This window comes from Pseudorca crassidens, chromosome 4 (genome assembly GCF_039906515.1).
Source record: "Pseudorca crassidens isolate mPseCra1 chromosome 4, mPseCra1.hap1, whole genome shotgun sequence".
In the NCBI taxonomy this organism is placed as follows: Eukaryota; Metazoa; Chordata; class Mammalia; order Artiodactyla; family Delphinidae; genus Pseudorca; species Pseudorca crassidens.
The window spans coordinates 702113-714623 of NC_090299.1; the positions used below are offsets into that span (position 1 = coordinate 702113).

Below are 12511 nucleotides of genomic sequence, written 5' to 3' on the forward strand. Positions count from 1 at the left end.
CAGCTTCTATTTGTCTGAAAATGATTTTATTTCACCTTAGTTTAGTTTTGGGGGGACATTTCACTGTACATACAATTCAAGGTTAACAGTGTCTTTTTTTTTTTTTTTTTTTACTGCTGCAAGGGTTCTATTCCATTGTCTTGGAGCTTGTGTTGTTTCAGGCGAGAAATCTGCGGCTCTCTTATCTTTGCAACACGCCTTTTGTCTCAGACTGCTTTTAAGGTGCGTCTTTGTCACTGGTTTTCCACTATTTGATCATGACGTGCCTTGAGTGGTTTTCTTCACATTCACGCTGCTTGGGGGTTAGCATCCTGAAACATCCGCTTTGGTTGTTTTACAGTATCTTTTTAGTTCTCACCACAGTTCAGCTTGGCTAATTTACTGATTCAACATTCAACGAGTGTGGAACACCTACTGTGTGCCTGGCATCATGGTACAAGACAAAGATCTCTGTTTTCACGGAGCATATGTCCTGAGAGCAGAAGAGGAAAAACCCCAATAACCTAGTAATAAGATTACAAGCCTGTAATCTTGTGAGTGTGAGACAGAGCTGTAAGCGCTGTGAGACAAAGTACAGGAGGTTGAAGGGCAGGCAGGCTGGGCAGGGGGCGGGGCGAGGGGAGGCTTGTCACAGCAAGGGAGGCGACAGGCTGCAGGAGAAAGTGCTGGGGTGGGATGAACAGACTTCCAGGCACGGGGTGGCTCCAGGAAGCCTGACGTGGCTGCAGGGATGAGGGGAGAGCAGGAGGGAGGAGGTGGGGCGGCCGGCACAGACCAGGAAGGCCCCGTGGGCTGATAAAGGCTTTTGCTTTGCTCTGGGATGGGAGCCACTGCAGGGGCGAAGGGGTGACATGATCTGACCTTAGCCTCTAGAGGGTCCCTCTGGCTGCTGCAAGGTGAATGGACCCTAGGGGTCTGAGGGCGGAGTGGGCAGGGGTGACTGCAGTGACCCGCTGAGGGGGATGGTGGCAGGGACCTGCTGGTGGCTGTGGGTGACGGAAAGTGCTCGGATTCTGAATACGTTCTGAAAGTGGGCCTGTCTGGACTTCCAAGTCGGGTGAGAGGAAGAGGGGTCCAGGGGGACTCCAAGGTCACTGGCCCGAGTGAGTGGAAGGACAGACCACCATCCATCAGCTGACACCAGAGGGCGGTGGGCAGGTGGCTCAGGTGGTGCGGGCCCAAGGCTGGACTGGGCCACACAAGCATCTTGGGCAACCTGGGTCGGGGCAGGGGCAGCTCTTAGGAGTTGGGCCGCACAGGGCTGGGAGGAGCTGGAAAGAGTCGGGCCTCGTTTTGTCAGGAGACAGTTACCCGTGGCTGCAGAAGGGAAGCAGCTCTTGGTTGCTCGGAGCAAACCAGAGGCCTGAGGTCTGGGCACAGAGAGGGCGGGTGGCCACTTCCTCTCTCTTTTTTGTGTCGTTTTTAAATTCATCTTTGTCTTTTTCCTTCTTTCTTTTCCTTTCTCTCAATAGCTACTTATTGAGATGTAATTCACATACCACAAGAGCCACCCTTTCAAAATGTACAACTCAACGTTTTAATACAGTAAGGAGGTTGGCCAACCACCACCTCTAATTCTAGGTCACGTCTGTCACCCCAAGAAAGAACCCCTGTGCCCATCTGCAGGCGCTTCCCTTCCCTTCCCTCTGCTGTGGGTTTGCCCCTTCTGGACATTTTGTCCAAGTGGCATCACACATTTGCTCTTTTTGACGGCCTCCTTTCACTCAGTGTCCTGTGTTTAAGGTCCCTCGTGTTGTGGCGTTTCAGCGCTTCAAGCCCTTTTGAGGCTGGAGACAGGCGTCTGGTCACCGTCGGCCAGGGAGGGGCCCTGCCTGGGCTGCGCGCTAAGGCCGCGGCGCCCGCGCTCAGGGGCGGGCGGCCTCCAGCGCCGTCACCCCCTTCGGCCCCCACCCCGGGTCGCGGCACATCCCAGCTGCCCCCTGACGCCTCTCTGTGCCGGCGCCGCGGCACCCAGAGCCCGAGTGAGGCGGGCAAGAGCTGGGGAGGCGGCGGCGCTGCGGAGGGAGGGCCGGGCGCCCGGGGCCGGTAAGCGGGCGAGCGCCTCCCGAGGGCCTGGCTGCGGCGGGGCTCCGAGGACGCAGGGGCCGCCGGGTAGGGCGGCTGGGGTGCGGGGCCACCTGGCTGGGGGTGTCACCTGGCACCTGGGGTCCCCGGCCGCGTGAGGACACAACGCCCAGCCCGGGGTGTCCCCGCCTCCGGGACGTTCGGCAACGTCTCCCGGGGAGGGTCCCCCGGACACGGCTCCCAGCGCTGCCATCGGACCCGGGAAGTGTAGCCGCCCAGGCGAGGCTAGTGCCGACAGCGGGGGCGCCACTCCTCGGGGAGGGTTGGGGGTCAGCTGCCGAGGCCCCCAGCCCCGGGGAGCCCGCGCCCCCTCCCGGGTCCTCCGAGTGGCGTCTGGGGAAGGGTCTCCGGCGCTCCCGGAGAAACGCGCAGCGGCGCCCACCCGGGCGTCCCGTCGCAGGGGCGGGGCCGGGCCGGGGGACAGCAGTCCTCCCGGCGGCCACGCCGTGAACGCCAAGCTCGCACCCCTCAGCCCGACCCCGCCCCGTCCCCCGCGCACGCGGCTCCTTTAAGAACTTGCTGCGCCCGCCCGCCTCCTTTTTCTCGCGCGTCGCCCTCCCAGGCCGCCCCGCCCCTGCCGGGAGCGCGCCTGCGTCACCGCGCAGACCTCGGCCCTGACCCCACGTCCGCGCCTCGGAGGTCAGGGCGAGCCATTGCTTGCCGAGCTCGGCGGCGCGTGACAGGAGGTGGGCGGGGCCTCATCCGGAAGGGGCGGGCTAACTTGAGAGCAGCCGCGTCGCGGCGTAGACGCTATCGTGGCCGGGGCGACCTTCGCCCCCGCGCCGCCCGGGCCAGGGCGAGCCAATGACTGTCGCGATCTGGGGCATGTGACAGGGGGCGGGCCCTTCGCCGGAAGGGTGAGGTGAGGCGAGCGGCCGGGTCGCGGGGTAGGTATCGCGGTCCTGCGCCGCCGGGCAGGGGCGACGGGGCGGGGGCGGGGGGCCGGAGGGCGAGCCCTCTCTCGGGGACGACCCCTGCGTCCCCACCGTGATGCCCCTACCGCACCCCTCCCCAGACGCCCCCTCCTCAGTCCGGCCGCTCCCCGGACTTCAGGACGGGGGCGGAGTCGGCCCTGACAGGGCCGTGGGCAGCCGGGTGCTGGCGTGTGCTCGGGAGAGCGGCTCCCGCCCAGGCCGCCGAGGGTCGGCGACGATAAACGTTACTGTCGGCGGGCGCGACGGGAGAGGCTGCGCCCACCTTCCCGGCCCTTCTTTCCACTGGTGAAGCCGAGCCCTGCAGCCAGCCAGGCGTCCTCGGCGCCCCAGGTTCAGGGCGACCCCGGCCCCTTCCTTCCTGCGCAAGTGCTGCGCGGGCGCCCCGGCCTCCGCCGCACCCGGCCTCCGGGCGGCTCTCCGCGCGCAGGTCGAGTCGCAGCAGCTCGCTCCGGGTGTAGAGGACGCCTTGTGGCCTTTGGATGGATAGTCGTGTTGGCGAGGAAAGAGAGGCGGCGGCGGTCCTGTGGGAAAGCTAATTTAACTAAGTGCAACTTAGACCGTTCTGATCCTTGCCTTACCGCAGTGCGTGGCCAGAGGCGGAGAACAGCCGGGGCTGCAGCCTCTGCCGCGCTGGTGGGGTCGGACCGTAGACCTCCAGAGCTCACGAGCTGTTGTTACTCTTTTCCTAACTTCCACCAAAAACGTCTTGTTGGTCTGATTTGGAACGTCTCCTTGAATGGTTGTATTTCAGCATCGGGGGTCACCTCTCAGAGGCCAGGGAGCGAGGCCCCAGCCTCGCGCCCACACCCCGATGCCCAGCACAGAGTGCAGCCCAGCAAACACTTGCCGATGAAACCCAGGGCCCTGAAGTACTAGGCGGTCATTTAGCGTGTCTGCGTTCCAGGTTTCTACGTATGGATCAGAAACTTTCAGAGTTGGTGGAAGAGCTCACGACTTCAGGAGAGCCCCAAGTGAATCCCGAGAAAATGAAGGAGCTGAAGAAAATTTGCAAGTACGTCATAAGCGTTCACGTTTTAGGTGACGGCTGTCTCAGCAAGCCCGTGACAGCCCTGGGAGACTGTGGGGCTCCCCCGGGGTCCGCCCTCCCCTGCCTGTCCCCACGATCGACCCTTTGCCAGGAGAGAACTAGTAAAGGGACACGCCTGGGACGTCTGCCCAGGGCCCTGCAGCGCCTGGTCGTGTTCTGGGTAGTGGTCCCAGGTGGGGCTGTGTGGCATGCGGGAGAGCACAGCAGGGCTGTGGTTGGTGTCTGTTCACTCCCGTGGGTGTGTGGGGGGTGTGTGTGTGTGTGTGTGTGTCCTTGAGCGCACGTGTGGTACTTATGGATTAGTTACTGTTGGAACAAAGGATGGGAGGAAGGTTAGAGGTCATAGCAGGTGGGCTCTGCAGGACCTGTTTCTCAACACCACCCCTTCTTTTCTCCCACTGCCGAGGGCCTCTCAGATGCTGGGAACGTAAGCCGAGGGGATTTACTGATCGTTCTTATCCTGTGCTTACATAGCAGGGAAACTTAAGTGATCCTGTTAGTGATTTACGTTTTGATAGAAAATAGTGGCTCAGATCAGGTTTTGCCGCACGCCCCAGAATCCCCCCAAACAGCAGGGTGTGTGCAGGGGCGGGGATAGCCGGTAGGAGGAGCAACGAGGGGTCAGGGTGTGCGCCGGCCTGCCAGGGCGGCTCCCAGAGGCCCACAGAGCTTTCTGGGGGTGCTGGGACGTGTGGTCTCCCCTCGGGGTGGGGTCTCTGCTACGCGAGTGCAGGGCCGGCAGGCCTCTACCCGCGGGCCGGCCGGGCGGGGAGTCTTTCAGGCTCCGCAGGCGGTCAGGTCTGCTGTGGGCACTGGGCTGTGGACAGGCGGTCAGCCGCTGAATGAATGAATGGGCCTGGCTGGGTCCCAATAAAACTGGGCACCCACGCTGAATCTCACACGTCAGGAAGTGTTACTCTTTTGACTTGTCTTAAGCGAAAAAAGGAAAAACTGTTCTTGACTTGTGGGCTGTGCAGAAATAGGCAGGGGCTGGGTTTGGCCCGCGGGCAGTAGTTCGTCCACTTTGCTCTGGAGGAAGGGCAGAGGGCTGTGGGAGGGCCCGCGTCCCTGCCACCTGTGGGTGCGTCAGGCGCCTGGTGAGGACGGCTGTGTCCTCAGGTCTTCAGAGGAGCAGCTTGGCCGCACCTACCACCTGCTGATGGCCCAGCTGAGCCAGGAGCACGCCGAGGTCCGCCTCTCCGCTTTCCAGGTCCTGGACCAGCTCTTTGCCAGGTCTCACCATTTCAGGATGCTAGTCGTTTCCAACTTCCAGGAGTTCCTGGAGCTCACACTGGGCACCGACCACGAGCGGCCCCTGCCACCGCCCAGAGAGGTGGCACAGAAGCTGAGGCAGGCCGCCACCCGGGCCATCCGCGGCTGGAACGAGAAGTATGGTACAGCCTATAAGAAGCTGGCCTTGGGCTTCCACTTCTTGACGCACAACAAACAGGTAGGCAGGCTCCAAGCTGCACTGCCCCTCCCCGCGGGGAGACCTGCCTGGCCCCTGGGGGTACCGAAGGGGGTGGGCCTCAGGGGCTCCCAAGACAGGAGGAGCAGCTTTGGGGGAAGAGCCGCAGCTTGTCCCCACGTGTAGGTAGTGCTGAGCCTTTGGACCTGGTTTCTAGGAAAGATGAAAAAAGGAGAAGGGAGATTCAGCTGCTCAGACGCAGCCCTTTTCTGTGCTGGGCTCTGCGCTTGGGCTGTCCCCTGCTTTCAGTGTGAGTTGCTGCCTGGGCTGCCACAGGCTCTGGCCAGCCCGGTGGATGGTACCTACCAGTACCAGTAGCGCCAGCCTCCCCCACGTGCCCGTGCTCCTGGCCTGTGGCTGCTGCCTTTCCTGCCGCTCCCTAGGGGTCCACTCGAGCGTTGTTCTCAGGCCCCTCGGTCCAGCTAGCAGCCTTCCTTCCCACTAATTGGAGCGAGCTTGCTGCCTGCCTGCATGCAGCACACGTGGGGATGGAAGTCTTTTACGTTTTATTTTACTGGGAGACGCCGGTGGTTGTGTTCTTACCGGGGGTTAAACATCGCAGCTGAGCGTGTTGCTGTGTGTGTTAAAACAGCGCGTGTGAACTCGAGACCCGTAGAGCTCATGGTTGTAGCTGGCGAGGCTCCGTCTTCCCTTACACCAGTTTTTGTTTTTTTGATTTTAGTTATTTTATTTATTCATCTTTAGCTGTGTTGGGTCTTCGTTGTCGCGCGCGGGCTTTTCTCTAGTTGGGGCGAGCGGGGGCTACTCTTTGTTGCGGTGCGTGGGCTTCTCACTGCGGTGGCTTCTCTTGCTGCAGAGCATGGGCTCTAGGCTTGCAGGCTTCAGCAGTTGTAGCATGCGGGCTCAGCAGTTGTGGCCTCGCGAGCTCTAGAGCACAGGCTCAGTGGTTGTGACGCACAGGCTTACTCACTCTGCGGCACGTGGGATCCTCCCAGACCAGGGCTCGAACCCGTGTGCTTTGCATTGGCAGGCAGATTCTTAACGTATGCGCCACCAGGGAAGCCCCCTTAGGCCCGTTTTTGATTCTTGTTTTACTTGGGTTCACGATGGTCAGATCTGATCTTTACCTCGACTTCTCAGGTAGATTTCCAAGATGTGGGCGCTAGGACTCTGGCGGAGAGAAAGCGAGCAGAGGAGAAACAGAAGCGGTTGGACAGAATCTACAAGGAGAGGTCTGAGCAGGCCGCGCGGGAGATGGAAGGTGAGCTGTGGGGAACGGGGTGCCCCAGCGCCCACCGGCTGCCCCTTCCCAGGCAGAGCTCGGGTCTCCGCCCAGCCCTCTGTTCTCCCATCCCAGGGCCTGGTCCCCAACGGAGGGGCGGGGGGGGAGGCAAGTGGGCAGGCTGGCTGGGCGGAGCTGGCTCAGGTTGAGGGCTGGGGGAGGCACTCAGCCACAGACCCCAGCCCTCCCCTCTGGAGGCCGGGCAGCAGGAGGCACCCTGCAGGCCATCCACGCCTCCCCCGCGGCCCCGGCGGTAGTGCTTGAGACGTGCACCCCGCGTGGTCTGCACACCCCATGCGTTTGACGCTCCCCCACGCCCCAGCCGTGGTCTTGCCGGCCTCCTCCCCAGATCCCCACCATTGGCCAGCCCTTCCCGTGAAGGGCAGCCAGGGTGGGAGCACCTGGGTAGGAGGCCTGGCCTTAGGATAGCCGCAGAGCAGGGAGAGGTGGTCGGCCCGTGGGAGATGCCGGGAGGGTGGGGGGCGGCCAGAGCGGGACGGTGGTGGTGTGCCCCCTCGGCTGGCTGCTCTCTTCCAGAAGTACTGCCCACAGAGGCTCTCGCTGGGTGTCCATAGACGCCGCCGGGTGCCGTCACAGCATGAGTCAGGACTGAGGGTGGTACCCAGGACGTCCTGAAGGACGGCCTTGCCGCGGCCGGCTGGGTGCTCTCTGGAGCAGGGCTCCTGCCTGCCTCTGTGGAGGAAGTGGGGGACGGGGCGGGCGGCTGGTTGCATCCCCACCCTCGACGGCCAAGTCCTGATGGGACCCAGCGAGCCCCGTCTCGTCCTCCCAGAAATGTCCGGGGAGATCCGGAGCTGCCTCATGGAGCTGGAGAGCTGCTTCCGACTGCTGGTGCCCTTTGACCTCGACCCGACCCCGGGGGCTGCCTGGCCCGCCATGGCCGAGGAGGGTGGCAGGGACGAGGAGCAGCCCTGCTGCAGCAAGACCCTGGCCGCCTGCACCCGCCGCCCGGGAGCCGCGGGTGTGGAGGGCCCGCCCGCGGAGGACAGGGACGAGGACAGCGACCCCGAAGGCTTTGTGCGGCAGCACGGGCTGGGCTCCCGCGAGTACACGCTCGAGGTGGAGCTCTCCTCAGGTGCGGGCCCGTCCCAGAGCTTGGGCTTGCTTCCCGAGCTGTGGGGGCAGGGGTGACTTAGGCTTGTGGGTCCTCATCGCGACACGCAGGCCCGGCGGTGAGGGTGGGCCTGACGCTCCAGTGATGGGGCGCCCCTGCGGAGGGGTCGGAGGGTGGCTGGGAGAAAGAAGTCATTGAGAAACAGCTCATCACCGTGTTTGTGACGACACAGGTGGTGACAGGCTGGCCTCACGTGGCTCCTGCTTTCCAGCCACCGGTGGGGCAGGGGCACTGACACCCCGTCCAACCCCATGTGGCCCAGGCCCCTGGGGCGGGGCTGGAGGACAGCTGGGCTGCAGGAGGAGCCCTGCAAGCCCCAAGGAACCGACACCCTCTGGCCGGGGCCATGGAGGCAGGGGCGTGCTGGAGGTTGGGGTGCCTGGCTGAGGCTTGCGGGCGTGGCAGAGCTCAGAGGGAGGACCCTGGGGCCCAGGGGCAGGTGCGGCCTCCATCCCGCAAGTAGTGCGGGGAGGGTCTCCCGACCGCCTGGCGTGGAGGGAGGCGTTGAGGTCAGGCTAAATCCATCGTGGCCGAGATCACAAGGCAGTGAGTCTCCTTAGGGAGTCAGGTTTGGGGTCCCGGGTGATGTGTGGCTGGGGCAGGGTGGGTGGCAGTGCGGGTGGCCCGTCTGGGGTGCCCGGTGATCTGCCCGGACGGTGGTCACTCTGATGACCTGTGTGCTTGCTGCAGACAGCCTGAAGGTGCACGAGGATGAGGACAACCTGGTCATCATCCACGTGGTCCAGGACACGCTCAGGCTCATCCAGAACAAGTTCTTGCCAGCCGTGTGCTCCTGGGTCCAGGTGGGCCAGGCGTGTGGGCAGAGGGTGCCAGGGCGATCCCGGGGGAGGGAGGGAGGGTGCCCAGCCTGCTGAGCGCTTCCCCGTCCTCGCAGCTGTTCACCCGCGCAGGGACACGCGGCAGGCACTTGGAGGGTGCTATCGACCTGAAGGCCGAGCTGGAAACCGCCCTGAGGCGATCTCGGGAGCTGGATGTCATGCCCGAGGAGGGCTGCAGGAGGGAGGTGAGTGCCACCGGCCCGTCCGCCCGTGAGGACAGCCAGGGGACCTTCCTCTGATACCAGCTCGGCCTCCTAAGCAAGCAGGCGTCCCTGGGGCCCCAGCGTTGTTCCTTCTCTTTCTGCCTGGGAACCGACTTCCCCGAGCGGGAGCCCTGGACTGAGCACCAGAGGCCACAGCCAGGCCCTCGCCACACGTGGAGGGACTGGGACCGGGTCTTGGCAGAAGGGCGAGGGAGGTGGGCTGGGCAGCGGGCGGAAGGCTCTAGTTGGGGAGGGGGCTCCCAGGGCCCAGGCAGGGATGTGTGGGAGGTGGCCTCGCTGAGACTAGGCTGCCGCCGCCTGGCCCAAGCACCTAGTAGGCCCCTTCCTGTGAACTCGGTAGCAACGTCCAGCCTTGGGCGTTTCTCCCGTCTGTGCACTGGAGCCGAGGGTGGTTGCAGGACACGGAAGACCAGGATGTCTCTTACGCGCAGAGCGGTGTCCCAGCCTAGGGCGGCCAAGTGGGGTGGACGTGGGGACTGGTGCCCGGTTTTGGGAGGGTGCTTAAGGCCCGCCATCTGCTGGGCATACAGCGCCGCCTCCCAGGTGCCACATGGTTCGGGAGCGGGGAGCCGATCTTCGATGGCTGTGTCCCCAGCAAGGCTTGTGGGGCGGGGGCAGGCGTGTGGCCCTGGTCCAGGGGCCCTGGGGACTGGGCAGGGGTAAAACCACTTGCTCCCGGACACCAGGCCCCTGTGCGGTGACCCCGAACCTCAGAGGTGGTGGCGTCCAGGGCCCCTCCCATGGGCTTGCACCAGGAGCTGGACCTTCGTGCCTGAAAGGGACAGAGAGAGCTGGGTCCTCTGAGGGTGTTCCAGGGGGCCGTGGGGGGCGGGGAGGCGCTACAGCTGGAGGGTGTGTGTGGGGAGAGGTGACAGCCAGAGCTGGACGTCGTCAGCCATCAGAGCCAAGAAGCCTTTGGTGAGAACCAGCAAGGAAACAGGCAGCAGAGTGCACTGCGCCCCAGGGGCACCCAGAGCCCGAACCCCACAGGGTTGAGCTGTGGCACCTGAAGGGGGAGGAGGGCGGGGGCAGGGGCAGGTCCCTCTCCCGTTTCCTGAGGAAGCCCTGGGGTGGGGAGAGCGCTGTTCCTTGCTGAGGAAAAGGTCAAGTTTGAAGCCCCTCAGACTTAGAGGGGAGAGTGGCCAGCACCCTGGGCCTGGGTGCCTCATCCTTGCCCCCAGGGGCCCGCGGGGATGGGCCCTGCGAGAGTTTCCGGAGCCGAGGGCCGTCGTCTGCCCTCCTCTTTGCGGGTGTGCAGCGCCCGGGGACCGGCAGAGGGCGATCTTGACCTTCTCCCGAGACACGCGGGCACGAGGCCTGGTCGTCAGCTGGGGGCCTGGCCCTGCTTCCGTGGACGCTAGGGCTCTGCTCGGTGCATAACTGAACAGGAAGTAAGTTAGTTCTGTGAATTTTGACCGAGATACTTGTTTCACGATGAGAAAGGGTGTTTTCTGGGCCCGGGGGAGGAATTGGTCTGGTCTGCATCCTCTCAGGTCTGGGGGCGGGGGGGCGTGTTTCTGAGCCTCAGCGGACTCCTGGCGCGGTGTCAGGGTGGAAGGCCGGGCTGAGAGCAGTGAGGGGTGTGGGGATCAGGGGTTGACACCGTGTGCCCCCTTCACAGGCACCTGAGGCCGCCTTTCCCTCACCGTGTCTGGTGGGGCTGGGGCAGCTCCCCCCTTTTCCGAGCAGCAGGCATCCTGGAGCAGCCAGGGCTTTGGGGGAGAGCCTCAAGGAGAGACCAGGCAGCGCAGTCTGGTCCCTCCGGGTCGGGGGCCAGCCTGCACTTCCCGGGCCGGCAAGACTCGGAGCCCAGAACTGGTAGCAGAACCTTCCGGATGTCTTGACGTGGCTCCCTTGAGAGCCACTAGGTGAGGCCAGCTGCTGGGAGCGAGCCCTGAACGGCCCACTGCGTCTGGTTCCAGCTGGGACATCAACGCATCCTTGACGGTGGCCGGGCAGCCCCAAAGCCCGGGAGGCACGTGGCGGCACGGTCAGGTCAGAGTGCACTCTGTGCAGGGAGGCGGCTGAGGGCACGAGCTGGGGTGGCCAGGGTCTGTCGGGTGTGGGAGTGGCGCTGCCTTGTCAGGCTCCTCCAGGAGTTGATTCCAGAGGCCCTGAATCCTTGGAGAGCGTGCTGGCTGGTTCACTAGCAGTGGCGCGGGCCTGCTGATGGGGTGATTGGGGCTGGGCCGCTGAGTGGCAGCGCCCACTCGCTCGGGTAGCCTGCTTCCCAGAATAGGCAGGCTGTGGTATCTGCGCACCTGTGCCCGCGCCGCGCGGCCCAATGGCGGTTAGAATCACGGCCCAGTCTTTCTCGCTCGCTCTTTTCACGTAAAATGTCCGGGGCTTAAATCCTTTGCCTGGTGTTTACCCACTTAGCATGCGCTGAGCTGGGAGCGTGTAGTTAAACATTTGAGAATTTTAACAAACGTGGAAGAGACCGAAGCTGTTGTGACGGTCGTGCTGAAGCTTAGGCGATGGCTTCGACCGTGGAAAGTGGGTCGTGCAGGGGCTTCTCCTGGGCAGCCTAACTGCAGCCAGGCCAAGGGCCTTTTTTTCAGATTTCCTGTTTCAGTGTGTGTGTTGCTGTGTTGTTTTCCTTTTGACGTAGACGTTCTGTCTTTGAAGAATACTTAAGCTAGCTTAAGTACGTTTCACCGTTTGTTTCATAGAGCGTCTGTCCCAATTCCTTGTGGAAGCGGGCCGGGGAAAAATCTTAACTAGATAGATACGGAGCATCGTTTGGTAGATTTAGTTTCCGGTTCTGCTGCTAGAGGAGAGGTCTGATAATCCGTGGCTGCTACATCTGTTAAACTGATAAAAATCCTTTGGAAACTTGCAAATTGCCTGCTGTTTAACTGTGTAGCTACGATCACCACTTAACTTTGTATTGTGTAATTAACAAAATATTAATCTTCCCCCAACCAGTAAGTCAGAAATAAATAATTCCAAGTATCAGCCTGTTTAAGCTGTGGACAGTGTGGGCGTCTGCTCAGTTGTCGGGTTCCTTGCTTCCACGGCTGGAATGCCCGCACGGATGCTCTCGTTCTCACCCATTGGTGGTCTGAGGTGGCAGCCACAGGCTTTTAACTCAGACACACTCCCTCTCATTGCAAAAGTGGAGATCGCTCCTCTTAACTCTGGGTGAGGTTTTCTTCTGTTGGTCGCCCAGGCGGGTGCGCGGGCCGAGGCCAGGCTGCTGTCACGGCTGTTCTGTGCGCTGGAGGCGAGGCGTTTCTCTGCTGCCGGAGCTGAGTGCTGGCTTCCTGTAGGTGAAAAGGAAGGAGCAGGGAACAAGGGGAGTGAAATGTTGACCGTGTCGGGCGCCCCAGGGAAGCAAGGGAACTAAATCAGCTGGCAGTCAGGACCTTGTGTTCGTCAGGGCCAGTAAACAACCTTCCTGGTGACGCGGCTTCTCCATCACCACCACCACCGTGCCAAAGGCTGCTGTGTGAGGGCTGGAGCCGGGGGAGGGGGCTGCACACGTGCTCGCGAGGACGGGGACCAGGAGCGTGTTAGCTGCTGGGGGGGCGG

At 62.9% G+C, this 12511-nt stretch overlaps 1 protein-coding gene across 5 annotated transcripts in view; it reads left to right on the top strand.

The window, feature by feature from the left end:
- Positions 1-2014: 2014 nt before the first annotated feature.
- The window catches only part of UVSSA (UV stimulated scaffold protein A), a 28126-nt gene continuing 17629 nt past the window's right edge, over positions 2015-12511 (top strand). Inside the window, exons 1-7 of one of the 5 annotated variants that reach the window (XM_067734816.1) lie at positions 2015-2046; positions 3925-4032; positions 5188-5518; positions 6638-6758; positions 7573-7875; positions 8605-8717; positions 8810-8938. In XM_067734816.1, the coding sequence (XP_067590917.1) occupies positions 3935-4032; positions 5188-5518; positions 6638-6758; positions 7573-7875; positions 8605-8717; positions 8810-8938 (1095 nt within the window). In that variant the 5' untranslated portion in view covers positions 2015-2046; positions 3925-3934. Of the gene's footprint in view, positions 2047-2833; positions 2973-3924; positions 4033-5187; positions 5519-6637; positions 6759-7572; positions 7876-8604; positions 8718-8809; positions 8939-12511 lie in introns of those variants that run through there. The other 4 variants (XM_067734813.1, XM_067734814.1, XM_067734817.1 and 1 more) reach the window with 4 other exon arrangements.